General features: G+C 41.3%; 2 protein-coding genes across 2 annotated transcripts in view; one reads left to right on the plus strand and one right to left on the minus strand.

Moving 5' to 3' along the window:
- Positions 1-11,944, minus strand: part of MGLL (monoglyceride lipase) — a 99,974-nt gene extending 88,030 nt beyond the window's left edge. Inside the window, exon 1 of the mRNA XM_068694523.1 lies at positions 11,809-11,944. Within this exon, the coding sequence (XP_068550624.1) occupies positions 11,809-11,827 (19 nt within the window). The 5' untranslated portion in view covers positions 11,828-11,944. The remainder of the gene's footprint in view (positions 1-11,808) is intronic.
- The window catches only part of KBTBD12 (kelch repeat and BTB domain containing 12), a 41,364-nt gene that overhangs the window by 10,550 nt on the left and 11,990 nt on the right, over positions 1-18,824 (plus strand). Inside the window, exons 5-7 of the mRNA XM_068694521.1 lie at positions 315-585; positions 3,529-3,679; positions 12,064-12,261. Of these exons, the coding sequence (XP_068550622.1) occupies positions 315-585; positions 3,529-3,679; positions 12,064-12,261 (620 nt within the window). The remainder of the gene's footprint in view (positions 1-314; positions 586-3,528; positions 3,680-12,063; positions 12,262-18,824) is intronic.

Below are 18,824 nucleotides of genomic sequence, written 5' to 3' on the forward strand. Positions count from 1 at the left end.
AGTGTTGAACTCTCACTCTTCCCATCAACTTCAATGGAAATGGTGACTGAACAACACATGCAGAAATAAGGGACTCCTTACCTTAATTAGGGTCAAATATCTTTCAAAAGATGTGTAAAATTAGGATCCCTAATACTAAAGACACTTGATCTTGCAAATATTGGTCTCAGTTCTATAACATGTCTGTGAAGGAGAAAGCTCCTCTTGTAATCATAACACTAAATAAACTTTGGAGGTTGAAGGGGATAACGTTTGAAACAAGCTGGTGGGACATCGATGAGCCAGGGCATTTACAGCTTTGGATTTCCCTACAGATACCACCAGCGAGGAAACCAGTTTTGGCACAGCCTGTGCAGTGCTCAGCTCCGTGAACTCTACGCATTGGGTACTGTCCATAACGATCTCTATGTAATTGGAGGGCAAATGAAAATGAAAAATCAATACCAGGTCACCAACTGTGTGGAGAAATATTCCATGGAGAAAGGTACCTGGAGAAGCACAGCACCTCTGCCGGTACCATTAGCCTGCCATGTGGTGGTGACAATGAAGAATAAGCTGTACGTGCTGGGTGGCTGGACACCACAGGTTAAGAAAAGTGCCTGTTATGTTGCTTTCTTTATGTAATAATGAGCAGAACTATGTTTCCTTTATGTGATGTGTAATTTTATGCTGCTTCTTGCATAGGAGAAGAATAAATCACTCGCGTTCTTTCCATATCTTTTGTAGGAAAACCAAACAGGGTAAAGGGTAAAAATATCCATATTGAGCCATCTTCATCACAGATAATTTCAGGATGGGCAGTTCTTTCATGGAGGTGTGCACAGTGAGCAAGTTTAAAATATATCTTTTGGGTCAATATGAGTTGAACATAGTTTAAATAGCTACTAGGTTAAACACCTAATTTTTGCGAAAATTTGAAATAATTAGGATGATATTTATTTGGCATAATTTGTCATCGTAGGCTATGAAAAATGGATTAATTTCAGACTTTCTTCTCCTTATATACTGTTCTCTACATTTTAAAAGTATCCTTAAATAATGGTGTTTAAATAACACAGAGACTTTTAACTGAGCCTCATCTTCAGAAAACATATACACAGCTAAACTGATTTACATCTGAAATTTAAATTTCACCTCCGTTTCCCAGGAAACTTTCTTGATTAATGTTCATTCATTTATTTTTTATCACATTTTAAATGAAAAGGTGAAACATTCTCTGGAAAAGAGATTCCTGTAATCAGTCCATTTTTTGGTTTCAGTTGCATTGCTTGGCCATGTGAAGTTTTAATGGGAATTTTCAACAAGACCACAACTACCATTTTCAGTAGTACAGTGAATATACAGAATTATGCCATGAGGCAGATGGATGTCAGAAACAGTGCTCGCTCTCTCTACTTGCTCCCAGTGTGAAAAGATCTTTTTTAAGACTGTAGCCTATTCTTATTTACTGCTCAATGCAGTTTAATTTTGGGTATTCAAGAAAGAGCCCCACATTTACTTGACAATCATGTAGAACACCTGTAATCATTATTGCCAGCTACAATATTTTCAGTCTGTCATCACATCTCGTTAGTTTGTGATCCCTTGAAATACTTTGCTGGTTGAAGTGCTTAAGCAAGATTTATTCAGCAAACAGGATTTCCACCTCTTTGGATAATTTGAGTGCAGAAGTCCCCAAAGAAGGCAACAGAAAGATCAGAGAGCATTTCTGATGCTAAAACGGCTGAACAAGGATACCTTGCTATTTAAAGAAATGAATTGTGAGAACACACTGTAGAAAAAATCTGTCCATAGAAAACAAACAAACCAAAAAACTGCAAATATAAGATGTAACAAAATAAATGCAGAAGTCAGACAACGAGCTTCGACCTTCTTCAGTGCTGCAGAGGGTGCTTATTCCTATGGTATCTATCATCTCCTTGCTCCTACCTGCCAGGCGGGTGGTGGTGGATGCGGCTGCCCCAGCTGCACTGCGGGCAAGGAGCCGCCTTTGTGCTCAGGCAGCACTGAATGTTCCCTCAGTCCCTAACAAACACTAACCACACAGCACTGATGGAGTGCTGTGAATGTGTGTGTCCGTTACGGGACACAGATAAATACATGTTCCCTTCCCACTCAGACTTTGCAAGGGGAACAATGCAAGACAAAGTCAAGCCAGGACATGAAGGGACAGCTTGGGAAGGCAAGAAAGAGCTTGACTCGCTGCAGCATCGCTCCATTTCAGCATGGGTCTGTACTCACTCAAATGCAAGGGGATCAAGCTGGGGTAGCTGGAGGCTCTTAAATTGGAAGCAAGCACTGGTGGAAGTCTGAGAGGAAGGATTCAGTCCCGTGGGACAGAGAGTAGGGGCACTGGATGTTATGTTTTCTGTGCATGAAGAGCACAGCGTGTGCTCTGAGGTGGTTCATGTGCACACCACCACAAAGAAAATGAAGTAGGATGTGAATTTAAAGCATGTCAGATGGTGTCTGCTCTTAAGTGCATGCTTATTCTGTATTGAAAATATGCAGTTACCCCCCTCTCAGTGAATAAATCAGTATTTCACACCTATCATGGAGAAAAACGCATTCTCCCAGGCACTTGAATGCAGTAACCGAGGGGTTATTTATCTGTCTAAATTTAATTTGTTTTCTAATATTTAGTCCATTATATCAGTGCTGTAAAGGTCTTTTTGGAAAGTAAAATAGCAAGCAAAGCAAGAACACCTATGCCAACTTTATGAGTATGGAGAGTAGCTCTTTCCTTCTCCTTCTCTCCAAGTGAAACCTTTCATCCTGAAATATTTCAGAATCCTCTCCACACAGCCTACAGCTTACATCCAAAGTGCTGTACCCATAAAACATAATCTGAGCTTCCTGTGTTATACCAGAGGGGGAGAGAAGGGAGAAGAAGATTAGGAAGAACAAGATGAGTAGGAGTGAGTATAAAAAGAATATTGTGGCAGCAAAAGTATAGCAGGGTGTTAGGAGCTTGTCATTAAAAGTATTGAAGGAGAAGTTACTGCAGTCGAACAACTTTACTCTGGCTAGGCTGACTAAATAAATGTACATATGACTTGAGGCTAAGTTTTGTATATAAATAGGCCTGAGCACAGTCAGCTAAGTACCTCACTGGGACTCACAGTATAGTCTGAATAACAGTGGAAGCAAAAATTCAACCGTTAGCAGGGAGAAAAAATATTTTATAGCAAGGTTTTCCTTTTTACCATCATTAGGACTTCACAGCAGCCTTGCAAAAGAGGTTCATTCTGCCAGAACTGGGCCCATGAATGTACTGTTATTACACAAATCCCCATCTTTACTGCTACAGAATATAAATGCTCTCTTATTCATTTGCCTTCTACAACGCACTCCCAGCCACAAGTCATGGATGCTGTTAAGCCGTGGTGTGTGTGCATCACTTCGCAGCTATAATTGATGTGTTTATGTTATTTATCTGCTCCGCTGTCTGCTGTGATTAATTGCATGCAGGCATGTGCGGAGGGCTCCAAATGTTGTATTATTATATGGCTGTCATATTTCATACAGATGGATCTGCCTGACGATGAGCCGGATCGATTAAGTAACAGAACGTTTCAGTACGACCCAGGCCAAGACAAATGGACAGAGCGCGCACCAATGAAGTACTCCAAATACCGCTTCAGCGCTGCCGTGGTCAACAGTGAGATTTATGTCCTGGGTAAGAGGAAACAGATTTTTAACAGATAGCACCATGACTTTGTCTTTTTTCCAGCAATTTGCTTCTGTGAAGTGAAATATCTCACCCTTTGCTAGGTACTGTAGGACAACGTATGTTGGACTGAATGGATAGTTATTTTCAGGATCTATTTTTTCCCCGCATAATTTCTTCCTTCCTTAATTCATGTAGATTAAATTAGGTGAATGTTTAGTGCTCTGGATTAATATAACAAAGATACTTTGCTTTTTAAACTGCTTTTCTTTGGACTACTGGTGTGTGCTATAAATAATAATGAGCTTTAAAAGATGGGTAGAGAAACCTTGTTAGCATCATTTCACAGGTGTACAGTAGGAAGCTAAGTAACATGCTCAGTGCCATGAAGGAAAGGCACAGGGAAAAATAGAATATGGATGTCCTGGACAAAACCAACATTATTTGTGGATTCTGATGAAATTCAGTAAATCATGCTCTTCCATCCAACACAACGCAGTGCATTTTTTGGAAAGCCTGTATCTTTCACTTTGTCATTTTTTAAATTACACTTCTCATTTTTTTGCTTTCAAAACAGTAGTTTGACCAAAAGTTTTAAGAGTTGTGTGGAAGAGTTCAGTAGTCTCCTCCCCCCAGTCTGTTGTCCCCAAACAATCCCTGTCCATATCCCTCATTCTGCAGTTCAGGCATGGGACATTCAGTGAAGGGACAACTCAGAAGTGTGCTCCATAGCAATGCTTGGATTCCCACAAGCATCACTCACTTTTGATATAAAACTTGTCCCTTAAGTAGAGCACCATCTCCAAGGGTTTCCTGCAGTCTGCTCCCATCTAAGAAGATCTGCTGAGGGCAGAGGAAGGAGGGGAAGGAAGGCAAGGTGGAAACAGGGAAATGCAAGATAATATCTTGCAAGGACCAAGCCTTGCTTCCAAAGCTTTACATTTCAAAAAAAAAAAAAAAAAAAAAAGTAATATAGCTTTAGCTGGGTACATAAAGTAGTGCTGCATGTAGATATGACTTATTTCAAGCAACTCTTGGCACATATTTTTAAACTAAGTAAGTTTGTCAGCTCTTTCAGGCAGGATCTCTGTCTTCCTGTACAGTTTGTACAGGTCTCAGCACATTCAGGATTAGGTGGGACTTCAGAACATAAATGAAAAATCACTGCGCAAAGTGTTAATCCTCTCTAATGTCTCTGAGGTATGAATCCAAGTTCTATAATAAATATGAAGCAAAAATCATAGATGAAACACTAGCTGTGAATGACATACAGTGACAGCCTCCTTGGTATACGAGCGTAATGCTAGCTCTCATCCATGTAGGTGTAAATCTGTAGTAAGTAGTCTGCTGATTTCAATTGTGTTGTGTCAGACACGTTTTTTCCCAACCCAGATCAGAATGTGATGCTTAGCCTTTGAAGTGTTAATTTTTGGAAAGTCCTGTTGGCTCAGAACATAGAGTACACAGTCACTGTCCAAAAACCCTTCCCAGCCTAATTGCCAGCTCCAGCGTGTAAAACCCTAATGACTTAAATAGAATTATTCTAGAGTCACACTGATGGAAGGAAAATGAGAAATAGATTAGAGTTTTTTGTCTGAGTAATAGCATTGTTCAGGAATCTGTATCACGTGTCTTAATCAGCAACCCTGCAAGATAATTGTCTGTTTGTTGTGTAATGTTCCTAGAGAATCTTATGCTATTTATATCATGTACATAAACCTTAAAAGCAAATGAACAGCATCTCCTAAGGCTCAAAATCCTTTCTCCTATTCATCCCATTTGACTGGTCTTAGCTCTTTCTCTCCATATTTTCCCAGGAACATAACTATATTCATTGGGAAGCCCAAGAAAGAGCAGTATTGTGTTCTTAATGACAGAGGCAATTGAGATACTTTTGGAAGAAAACCAAATGGGAGGGCTCTATTTAAGGTCATGCATTTTAATCTCTTGCTTAAAAAAATATCCTTTGCTGCTAAGACTCTGAAAACTCATTGCAGCCAATGGATAAATTAGGAAGATTTATATAAATTAATCCATTTGAATTCCATGTTCACTATCGTATAATAAAATGTACTCAGTAGAACGACTGTCTCTAAAATACAGGTCACTGGTAAGAAAATATTGTATCACCATGACAGCTTTAACGACGTGTTGCTTTTATGTTATGTAATTCCTGCTTTATAAATAAGAAATATAGAAGGATTTAAATGAGAAATCCTATTAGTGAAGATTTAAGAATCAAAGAATTTTTGTTTATCTTCTTTAGCCTAGCACCCCATCTCCTTAAAACTTTTTTTTTCTTTGAGTTCTTGCTGAGAGCTTCTTTTAAATGTTTTAAGCAATTAAATGAGGTTCAATTAAACACTGTAGGTCTTAATCACAAAATACTGATTTGAATATGTACTTTGGGGTCTCCCTGGAAAGGAAAGCTTGTGTAGGAGTGACTGGAAGGAGACGTTTTAGCTTTCATGCTTGAGTATTAACCATGCACTTGAATAACACCTTCTTCTAAAATAAACATGTCTATTTATAAATATGCTTTGGACTTCTGACAAGCAGCAGATTATGGGCCTGATTCTGCTCTGTTGTACCTGTGCCACAGTCTCTGAAGTGCCTGTATGTAGGGAGGAATGAAAAAAGCAAAAACTGGTCTGATATATGAGAGGAGAAATGCTCCGTACTCACTTAAGAATTATCAAGAAAATGAGAAAAAGGCTTTAAAGGACCTGAAACCGAAGTGTTGACCATGTTTTGACCATGTTTAGGAAGACAATTGTCTGTCTTTTTTTTTTTTTCAGCCCTGCTTCTAATCCATCTTATTTCCTTGTGTCTTCTACAAACTGCATTACATCATCTGCTTTGCTCTGCGTTAGTAAAAAATGACAGTGCTTCTCATCTTTGGAAGTGCCTGCCAGGGCTAGCTTTATTGCTCCCTTATTTCTCCACGAAACCAGCTATGCAGCCCTGCTCTGCAGAGTGAGAGAGCAGCATAAGTGCTAAGACTCTCAGCTTGAGTGCTGTTAAAGAGTAATGAAGGGAAATGTTACATAAGAGATTAGCGCTATTAAATCCATTGTGCTTTTCAGAGATCAATTTAATAGTGAATTATTTTACATGAGGCAAAGGAGAGCATGAGCTTAGATTTGACTTGCTTGTTGGAGAATTACTGCTTTTTTCACCCATTTCCCACTTTCCTTTGATAAAAATTCACGGAGATGGTAGTAAGAATGAATATTACTCAATATTGTCATCTGAGGACTTAATTATACAGCAAAGAACTCCAGTGGCAGTACCCTGAGGTCTTCATCAGCTTGACCAGCCTCACCTGGGGCTTCTACCTCACCCTCTCTGCCCATAGGTCCACGAGCAGCATTTAAGCCCAGAGCGGGTGTCTCAGCCCCTTCTCATCATCTTCTCCTTGCTTGATGACTGCTGGGCTGTTGGTGGGATACTCTGCAACTGCCTGCTTCTGGGGTCATAGAGCTGTTCCCTGCCGGTGAGCTTATTGCCTGGGACACCTTCCCCTTGGGAACAGCCCTGCTCTTGTTGCTCTGAGGAGTTGATGTGGCTGAGGAATTGTAGGTCTTGTCTAATTTAAACCCCACTCTAAGTAGGGGAGCCAAATTAAATCGTGTAAACTCTGACATTCAGAGGTCCCCAGCTCTTTTCAGACCTACCTAAACCACCATCCACCTTACAGGTGTCACTTAAGTAAGCTGTCCTGTATGTGCACTGAATGATCTAGGTTTGGATCTGGGCAGCTATCCTGGGAAAGAAAACTTGTCCAGGTTGGAGTCAGGCAAATTCAGCTGTATAGGAGCTTAGCGTGAGTGCCTGTTTTTACATGTGCCAATTCTAGTGTCATGGGTGAAATCACTGGGAACTTAACCATGTGTCAGTCTTGCTCTTATAGATATACATAGATGTATATAAGGTATTTATTTCCTTTGCATCTTCAGAACTAATTATTGCTAGTGACTCTCTATCTCACAGCCGTTCCCCCTCGTGCACTGGGAGGGTGTTCTGTTATTAGAACTGATGTGATTCAAATTGCACGCAGCCTTCTCAGATGAGAATGGGACAAGAGGGAGGCAGCTGACCTTAAGCAAGGCAAAATGCTTTGCCTTCAGCCAGCTACGAGCAGTGTGTGGGTACAGTAAGGCACAAAACTGCACCTCATTGAAATTCTAGGGATGTTCTAATCACATCACCTACCCCTGTTTTGCTTTCTTCATCAAAGGCTTGTCTTTTCTGTCATGATTTCTTAATAAAGGTTATGTATCTTATTTGTATATTTATTTTACTAATGGTACTTCATGTTAAATTTAAAGTCCATTATAACCACTGCTTACAGAGTGCCCTTGAAAGTATGTTTGATTGCAGAATCATCCAAGCGTGATATGGAAAGCTCTCAAGCATTAATGGGTTTGGGAACACAAAGGTGGCTTCACTGGCTTTTTTTAGTCCTTCAGTGGCATCTGAAATATCTCCTAGGGAAAGTGAATAATGTAAAAAGCCTAACATGTTGAAAGGGTGTATTTGTAAGGGGTGGGAGGGGTAGGGCTGAGTTCTGGGATTAAATCCTCTTGTGTGATGAATGTGAAAATGACAGAAATGTTCAGATCTCCCGGTGAGAAATCCATCTCTCCCTGCACAAAGGACATGTAATTGGGCTTTATGCAGGGAACTAAGCCAGGTGGTGTTGAATTCACCTGCTCTGTGGTGAGAGGTGAGTGTGGGTTACTGACCCACCCTCTCTAGCATCCACCCCAGTCCGTAGGCATGGCAGTAGCACTTGCTGCCCTTTGGTACACCTGTGGGAACCCCTGTGAGGCTGTGACCACAGCATGGGCTGGTTTAAGGTACAATCACATGTACAGACTTCCAAATACACAGAAATGGCCCCCAGTACCTCAAGCTGCTGCCAGGCCTCTTGTCACAAACCTCCCCGAAGTGACCTACAGCCCTCTGCCCCTATTGCTGCTTGCCCTTACCCTCCTCAAGGGTACCTCCACCTCATGTAGAGGCCCCTATAGGAATCAAACATAAACTCATCTGTTCAGTTCAGCCTTCCTGGTCTTCCTGGTACTGCAATTCCATATGTCTCCACTTGCACTCCTAATGGTTTCATAAATCTGAATGAAGAAGGCAGCAGGACAGGATGATCTGGGGTTGAGTGACTGAGCGTAAAGCAGCATGAATTGCCTGACACAGCAAGTTTATTTTTTTTTTCTGCCCATTTGAAGTCTTTCATGGGATACACATTGTAGGTGATGGATAGCCTGGTTAACATGAGATGCCTCCGCTTGTTTGCAGATGTGGTTTGATTTCACTTTGAGGAATTTCCTTGCTGATTTGTGCATTTAGTTATTTGGGAAGAGACCTGAGACATCAGTGTCTGCAGAGGAAAGACTGCTGTCTCACAAGAGTATTGCTGAACTACCACATCTGGGAAAGGCAAAGCAGTGCTGGTGGAATCTAATATCCTCATATCCCTTTGTTAGCAATATTTCAGAATTAACATTGCTTCAAGAGAAGGTTGTAATTCTTCTGAGTTTGACTTGTTGTTGTTTTTTTTTTTTTAAGCTTGAAAATTAAACTTTATTTATCTCTGATTTTCCTTCTCATTTTCTACTTGCTGAGAACTTAGCTTTGTCCTTGCTATAAATTGAACATGAAATTGGATCTAACTGAAATGGCAAAGGATGTAAATTGGAGATATCTTGTACCTTCAGGACTGTGTCAGGTTATAAGAGGATTAAAGGAGGTCAAATTTAAGTTACCTAAATTGCCTAATGAAGGTTTTTTAAGTGCTTAAAAAATGTGGTACCTCTCAAACTTTTGAAGAGATGCTCTAATAGGCCACTAAATATTACCTCTCTAATAATTATTCAGGGAAAATGCTTGGAGGCTGATGCCCTGAGTTGGCAGCTGATTGTCTTCATTAACTGATAGTGGTTGTGACTTCTTGCAAAAGTCACTGACTGTGCTGTACCTCATTATTTCTGTTGTTTCTAAAGTTACCATGCCCCACAGTTACTGAATTTGGCAGTGACAATAACAATGCACTAAGAAATCAGCGAACAGCAATTATGTTTCTAGAAATGTTCTAGGCACGTGGGGCACTGACCCCCCCAAGAAATGCTGAAGCAATCAAAAATGCTATTCAGTTCTGTGAGTCTGATATGCCCAATGCATGGCCTAACTGGTATCATTTGTCCCTCTGAACAAGATGCTCTTTCATTCCTCAGATGAAGACTTTTCCTGTGGGTGAGTGTCTGTTCTTCAGTGTAGTACCAGTACCACCTGTGCAATTTTAAAACTAGCTTGGAAACCAGCTGCAGTCTCTGGCATCATGAAACTACCTCTTGAACAGATCAGATTAGTCTGTGGGGACCTTTACTATTATTGGGTACCAGTGAAAACTTTCTTGGGCATCTGTGCTACACTGTACTCCATAGACTGTACATATCCTGTTAGCAGTTTCTTGCATGCTGCAGTCTGTGATCCTACCAAAGGATGCTATAGAGTCAGAAATGTTGGTAAGCTATCAACTAAATAATAGCCTTATATGAAAACCTCGTCTGATTAGCCCTTGCCACTTCCCTTGATTAAATTTAGGGGAATATGGAACATTTCTGAAAAGCCTTTAAAGAGCAGTGAAGAATACTGCACAGATGAGGACAATGTTCCTGACATTAGGAACAATATGATAAGTGAATGTTTGAATTTTGAAACTTGTTCGAAGCTCTCTTGTTTCCAGATAGTCCTAAGGAATAGCTCAGACTGAACTATGAGAGTGGCTCAGCATGATGATGTATAGAAGTCCCTTTTTGGATGTGATTAGCCAAATCACTCTCCTGCTCTCTTGGGTTCCTCCTCTGAGGCTTGATTCACTTAGACATTAGTTGTTAGCTTTTCACTGATAAATAAAGCTGTCATCTATCAGAGTTGCTGACAGTAGATGTTGAAGTAAGCACAATATGTACGCACTAGTGCCTGAAAAATTCAAATGTTGGATTGAATCAAGCACTGCAAGTTCAGCTGGAGGAAAACTTGTATAAAGGACACTGAATTTGGTTCTCATTTTGTTGCTCTGATGCAGGCATAAATTATCTTGACTCTGAAATGCTGATCAGGAATATATCGGGTACAAATTTGGAGAACTATGGTCCCCACTTGTGTTCTCTTGGAAATATCTTTGGAGAGTGTTCAAAATGTTGGAAAATATAGCACAGTCCATATGAAGAGGTAGATGGAAAACCATATGCAGGTAAAACTTTGAGCACGAGGGGCTCCTTTCTTCAACAGACAATCTTAGCACTGGCAGGGCAATACGTTTAAAGGCAGCTTCAGTAACCTTGCACAGGTTGTACTTGCAGTCATTCCCCTTTGCAATTATGCAAGGGCATAATTACATGCCATGCCATCCATTTTGGATGCGCACAATTAAATGATCCTATAAGAGTATCTGGAAAGCTAGCCCTTCATGTGGAAATTGCATGCATATTGCAGCCATTTTGTATTTAAAAGTGGTCGCACACACCACATGCACAAAAGAACTGCTTTAGCATGCCATCAGTGCTCATTACGGGGTATTGTGTCCATTGGCACAGATGGAAAACCTGTGAGGGTACGTCAGCATATTAATAGTGGAAAACTGAAGGCTGTGAATTCAAAATCTGGATTTGATCACTGGAAAAGATGTGGAAAGCGTGTGTTTACTCTGTGCTTTCAGTGTACAGTGTTTGCACTGTGCACTGAGATCTTGTATGTGCCTGTAGCCTGTTGCAGTGTGTTCCAGCAAAAGAAAACTGGGATCTCCTTCAATCCTGCACACTGACTTCAGGCATTGTAATTAACTTTTCAACACTCAGGCTTGTCACAAATGACCCCGTTGGTACTTCTGCATATTGAATGTTTTGGTTTTTGAAGCTTGCTTCCATTCAGAAATGAGTATGAACTTTCTCTTACTGAGACAAACCCAAATGACTGTTGGTTAGCAAGTGAGTGTCAAATACACTAAGAGTAATTGCAAAATAATTTTCGATCCACCATGATTTAATGATAGTGATTTGCCCAGCACACAAAACAAGTAATTATGACTGTTTCTACTACATATACAGAAAACAAAATACCTTTGCCTTTTGAAGACATGTTTCTTGTCCTTCCTTTGTTACCAGCCCTCAGAAAGGATCTTGCTTGGATGTCCGTAGATGATGTGTGGTGGCTTCTGCCTTGAGTTTACTTTCTAATGAACTTCTGGAGCTGCAAAAGGGAAAGGAAAAAAGACAGATATGAGGACATGTAAACAAAAGATGACGCAACCAGCCACGTATTTCTCAGCAGAACCTGGGACTGCTATATTTGACCTATGTATTCTTTTTCTGCAGGAGGAATTGGATGCCTTGGTCGTGACAGGGGGCAGACACGGAACTGCCTTGATGCAGTGGAGATTTATAACCCTGATGGAGACTTCTGGAGGGATGGACCTCCTATGCCTTCTCCCCTCCTCTCCTTACGAACAAACTCTAGCTGTGCAGGCTCAGTGGAAGGGAAGCTGTACCTCTGTGGAGGATTTCATGGAGCAGGTACTCAAATGAGTCTAAAATTCTTTGCGTATTTGAAATCAGTTTCACTGTATGCAGCCTGACTTGACTGAATAACTCTGTGAAGTGGCACTGGCATGCCCTGGAACAACAGAGCTGATCCAGCCCTTTGGACTGCTGACTCCTAATGTCAATATGAATGGTGTTCTGTTTGTTCTTTGTTTTTTTTCCTCAAAGCATGAAAAATTAAGGACGTTTCTGATCTGCACTGAACTGTTCCAAACCTGTGCGGAATTCTCCTTGATATACATACAGAGCTACTGAGATCAGGATCTTAATGTATGTTATGGGCATTACAGAACTTGAACATATTTGTTGAAGGTTTAGGCACTATTGATCCGTCTGTAGTTGTGGTAGCTAGCTCTGTTTACTTACGTGATTTCATTTTCAGTGTTGAAAAACCTTGTGTATTTAATGAGTACTCTGGTTAGGGAGGTCAAATTCCAGATCTGGTGATGTGAAATAATCCTAGTCCCATAGCCTAGCCACCTTTCTCCTTTTAAGTCTTCCTTCCGCCAGCTGTGCTTGACTATCTCCAGTACTGCTACTCATTAATTTTAATTATAAATGCAGAATCTCTCAAAACATGCACAGTTCTCCTGCTATAGAGCAGCTGCTACCCCAATCTCATTTCTAGGAGAAAGCAGTAGTACAGATGCACCACTCACTGCTACTAAATGTCGTGTCAGGCTCACTGTTGCCCAGTAACGTCCATATGGTATCACTGGGTCATGTCCTTCATGCCACACTAATAAAGGCTGCATTGGCTTTTACTTGTATTATGAGCTCTAAACTTAGAGCTGCTCTGTTTCAGAATGGTTTTCATCCTTTAGTTCACAACTTACCTTCCCTTCACTTGCTGCTGTCTGAAGAAGCTGCTTTGTGAAAACATTTGTATGGCAGCTCTAACAGGCGTGTTCTTGTGCCACACCTGATGGAAATTGTGACCTCAGAATGATTTTGATTATGATTCCATATGATTTCCAGTGTTTCCATAGGAAATGTGCCATCATTTTTGTCCTCAGCAGTGTAAGGAAAGCCTAAAGTTAGTGGGTACAAACCTCAAAAGGATGATCATCTGCACCAGCACGTGAAGCAGTTACGTTCAAGATGACTAACAGATTAGCATGAAACCTTCTGAATAACTCTGTAAAAAAAAGCCCCGCATTCTGTCACTGAGTTGCATTAGGAGTGGCAGCACAGGGAAAGGTTGAAAGCTCCCCTTTGGGTTTCAAGCTGGCCATCTTTTGTATGCTTGTATAATGCCAGCTCAATGGGGTCCTGACTCCTGAATGTATTATTGCAATCTAGATAATTATGTATAGAGTTCTCCTACGCTAAGTGTTGTTTAGATGGGGAAACAAGGAGTGGAAGTTAGAAAATGCCAGTATTGCGGTTACCTGTGCAACCTGGATTTTGATGCCCTCCATGTGTGCACTTTGTATACCAGAGAAATAGTATGTGATTGTGCTGTTAGCATAATGCCTATTAACAGGGGAGCCAAAATAAGATTCGCAGTCAATTTTAAATCTGATATATCCAAATGTCTGAGGAGTTGAGAGGAAGCTGTGTCTTAAGATAGACTTATTAATGACTTTAAAGTTATTAGAGGGAAAGGTTTTTGTTTGTTTGTTTTTTTGTTTTTTGTTTTTTTTTTTTTATATCTTCATAATAACTTCCAGCTACCACCATCAAGGAATAGATGACTGGAGTCCATTTGCAGAACCTGGAAGTTATGTCACTGGTTTCTCTCCCTGTCCCTGTCTTCTCTGCACACTGGGAAGAGTGCTGCTCTTTGGGGTGAAGGCTGGAGTAAGGGACAGAGGGTTATTACTGTCATGTGGGATCTTGGAGAGAGTGGCTTGACTTTGCTCTTTCACAATTACAGCTGCTCAGCAGATTCAGGATATTCACAGAACAGCATGTGCTGCTGCTGCTTTAGTAGCAGATAGGGTTATTTTAGAATGTGCTTGTTTGGCTTTAGTCTTTTGGGTTTCTTGGCATGCCACTTCAGTTTTTGTGAGGGATGCAACCAAGAGAGGATATTCCAATTTTACAAAACATTGTAATTTAGTTTCAACTGAGTGGAGTTTTTGGAACAAGCTGGTGGCACAGCTGTAGTCTCTGGGTTTTCTGCCTGCTGAACTCTAAAAGGCTGTTGTGAACACTCGAGTACAAGTGCTTCTCAAAAAAAAAAAAGGCAAAGACATTGGCTAAGGCTCTCCAGAGCAGCAATATATATAAGCAGCCAGATATAGGGACTCCCTATATGCAGGAGACTTGTCCCTGACTCCTAGTCTCAACTTGCCTTTGCATTCATTTACATTCTTGATCCAGCAGTAGGAAAGCTGGTGACATAAGGATATTTTTGCATCTTAATTTTGTTTATGCACCATGCTCTGTGTGCCTTTCTGTGTAAGCATAGACCTAAGTGGTTAATCAGAGGCCAGAGATGCTGTACACAAAGCTCAGAAACAGCTGTCAAATGCCCAAAGGGCCTTAATTTTGGATCAAAAGACATTGCCCTTTCAACTGCCATCACTTCTGTGTCCTTTATTACACTCCTTGAAGTTTCCTGATAACAGGATGCCCATCTGATATGTACTGCCTCTAAACCTCTGCTTGGAGAAGGACAAGGACAAGTGGAGTAGCACTTAACAGCATCCCCAGGAGCAGAAGAAGAGAAATTGCAGCTACTTGGTCTCCAGAAGGAAGTCTGTTTGGGCAGCTGGGAGTATCATTTGAGCAATGCAGAATAAAGCCTCTCTAAAGGATGAGTGTACTCCAAAGTGTCCAAACTTCAAGAGAAAGCTTCCCCTGTACTGCAGGAAATGCTGTTTCAAGTTAAGCTATTGGTGTACACTGCTTGTAAGACTTTTCCTGCTGAGGCTTCCTCAGATTAGAAGCTTGTTCAGGGACTGGCTATGAGAGGGGATTAATTCAGCAGAAGTTTAGACTTAACTGAGGGGCCTACATTAAGACCATAGTGACCCTAGACTCCATGCAGCATATGGAGAAGCACAGACTTCCAGAGGGACATTCAGGTCCTTGGTGCTTGAAATTTTCTCTGACAGACCAGAAGGCAATTCAGAACCCTGAGAACCTCTTATCTGTTAATGCTCCGTGTTTCTACCAGGATATGAGCAATCCAGACTTGGCTTACTGAAGGCAAAACTGCCAGGAGCCTGGTGTCTGTGGCTAGATGGTAGAAGCCACTCTGAGACCTCTTATCACTTGGCAACAAATGATGTGCCTTATGATCATAAGTACCCAAAAAATAATTTCTACTTTGAATTCCAGTTTCCTGCTTTAGAATGACTTGCCAGACTTCATCTGCTAGCCCATAGTTTATCCAAATTAGTTCATTTTCTGCTAAAACTATTATTGCAAATAGGAGCCATTAATCTGCTCATCTGACACCCAGCTCCAGCTCACATCGCCTACTGCCATGAGTGTTGCCTGCCTTTTGCCAGCAATGTTACAGCATTCAGCAAGATATTTAGAAATACTTCAAATCCTTGGTTTTATCCATTAGTTTGTAGTTCTGCACAGAGAACACCAGTCATAGTATGAATATTCAGAAGGACCCAATGTGCAGAAGCCAACCAGCTTTCCACTAACTGCTCTAATGTTGCCGCATTTAGTGCTGTAGCTACAGATTTTAAAGCAGCCTTTGTGGATCAAGTGTACAATATTCTTGTTGACACACCTTATTTCCTTTGCCTAGTATTAAACCTGACACCTGCGCAGGCTGACAGCTATTAATGTTAGCCTGGGCATGGCAGGAGTAGGCTCATTAGAGTGCCTTGCTCAAGGAGGGGTGAGCAACCCTTCAGGTATGCAGCACTATACAATTATGAGTGCCTGCCAACTGGGTTCCCTGTTTATTTTCCAGTGAAAATAATGCTATGAAGCAACCAAAAGTATTTATAACAAAGACAAGTGTGCATGCCTTTTTGCTGGGACTTCCCAGCTCATGGAGGCACACATTCATTAACTTTGCTTAGTTGCTTCAAACAAATCTTGCAGCACGTCCCTGGGGGCTGGCGCTGTGGGAACAGTCAGTGGGGGGCTGTTCTCCTGATCTGTGGCTGCGTTTTTAGATTATAGGTGTTGGTCCAACTGTCTGCCTCTGATTTGAATTAATTCAAATTCGGATTTGATTTTTTTAACTTGATTATAATTAGAATGCCATCATTATTGTACACCCATGTGATATTAGCTGATGTGCAAAGTAATCGGGCAACTGCCTCAATTCAAAGAATAAGATACTTAATAGGTCTCCTACTAGCAGCACATCACTTAAAATATTGTGTGATTTTTATCAGCTATTGCACTTGATGTTGAACTGTCATTCTCTGAACTGGCAGTTGTGCCATCTTTCTCCAACACAGTTTACAGCAGAGAAGATAAATTTGCTGCTTTCCTACTATATATATGAAAAAAAAATCTAATATTTAGCATCATGTATGAGATCTGAGCTATTCAACCCAGATCTGTTTACTTATCATCGATATCAAATAGAAATTCATTTTTACTCAAGGGGCACTACTGGCAGTGGGAGAGTCAGAGGAAGGGAGAAGGGAAGAAATGCCTCTGGACTTGGAGCACCCAAATCTAAATTTTGTCTGTAGCTGTTAGCCACGATAGGTGATACAGTAACATTCAGTCCACTAACCATGTAGCTGCTTCTACAGGAAAAAAAAAAAATTGCACACTTACCCCAGGTGCATTTTCTGGACGCTTCTTCCTCATTTGCATAAATTGTAATCCATACATTGGAACAGCAGCAGCACTGCTTGCGGCAGTGCAGAGCCGTGTAGTAATTACTGTATTCCAACTGAGCTAATGAGTTTGTATCTCCACGCCACCCTCTCCTGACAGCGGACTAGCTTAATAGTTATTTATTTTGACTAATCTCCCATAAATGCTGTTCCCCTCAGCCTCATCCATTATGTGATTTAGATGGGGAATCGTTGTAATGCTTGTTTTTTATTATAGTGGTTATGGTACATTACTGGAATCAAATTAAATTTAGATGTATTAAGGAGTCTGGCACAGTAAATACTACACTTGTGAAGTTTGGGGGATGAGGGATCGGAATGAAAGCTGTTTCTCCAGCACCTTCCCATGTTCTCAGCTAAATAAAGCAGAGGGGCAAACCCCGGGCTGCCTATCTGCAGCACTGCTTGTTTCCCTCGGTTAGAATTTACCAGGCAGTGATGAATAATTGAAGTTCTCCTGCCCACAGTTGTTATCGTTTGAATAAATATCCCCACCCATGAAACGGATCCTGGGTCCCTGTCTTGCTCAGCATAGCAGTCTGCCACAGATGCTGCCACATTGCTCCAACCAGCACACCAGGTCCACCCCGAAAAATGCTGCTTAACTTTTTGCCTGTTCCCTGGAAAGCTGCTCTTGGAGACACCTCGCTGGTGTGCTCCCTTCCTCAGGAGGGCTGCCCGCCTGCCCCGTGCTCATTAGCTAGAAACTCAGTGCTGTAAATAAGGCCAGTGCAGGTCAGGGAATCGCTGGTGAGCAGCACCTGCTTGTTTCAGATCTAAATTCAACCCGGTGTCTGACTGTGTTAGTAATCTGGTCATGCCTCTGACTAAGGTTCATTTATAGTTTATAAAGGGTTAATAAATGATTAATAGATATTTTAATGCATTTTAATTAATTGCTAAAGAGGTCAATAGGTTGTTTAGAAACATGGCTTAGAGCCATGTATGACATCTTCTATTGTGTTCATAACTGCCTGTCATGCATACAGTCTAAACATGCTTTATATCATCTATTAATAATGTATTAACCCACTGCAAAGCATTTAGGAACAGTATCCTAGCATGGTCTGAGACCAGTAATTGCCATCCTGCTCTTCCAGCTTTTACTCCCGTGCATGGTGCATTGACTTCAAGAGCACTGATCCTGCTGCTGCTGTAGTTTGTGATCCTGCTATCACCTGCAGCACAAGCAGGATCCGTGCTTGTAAGACTGGAAGAGGCCTTGCCTATGAACAACAGACAACTGGAAAGAGTTAAAATGCTGCAGCAGCTAGATCAATCCCAAGAAAATCAGTTGAAATAACGGAATGAGCAGTTCCTTCCTGTAGACCATTCTTCATACATACATATTTTAATTTTAATACACATTGATTTGTGAGGGAATGAGTGGATCACAAAGTTATGGTTCTGAAGAATTACACAGCAGAGTGGGAGGATAGAAGTCTTGTCTATGAGAGCGAATAGCTTACCTTACTCCATGCAGGTGCTCTGAAAACAATAAGCTGCCACAGCTGTAAAATGAAGCCCCAACCTGCCTCCCAGCTTTCACTGTGTCTGGTGGGAAGCACTGCCTTGGTACTTAACATCCTGAAGGCTGGCCAGCATGTTAAACAGCCAGGCCAAGTTCCCTCTCCTGTGTATTCTGCTTCTGCCCACAGGCACAGATGATGGATGTGCTTGACCCCACGAGGGGTGTTGGCTCTGTTGTCCTAGCGAGGCTGGTGGAGTTAGGGGCAGCTCACATATGCAAATGGGATTGAA

Source organism: Anas acuta, chromosome 11 (genome assembly GCF_963932015.1).
Source record: "Anas acuta chromosome 11, bAnaAcu1.1, whole genome shotgun sequence".
Classification (NCBI taxonomy): domain Eukaryota; kingdom Metazoa; phylum Chordata; class Aves; order Anseriformes; family Anatidae; genus Anas; species Anas acuta.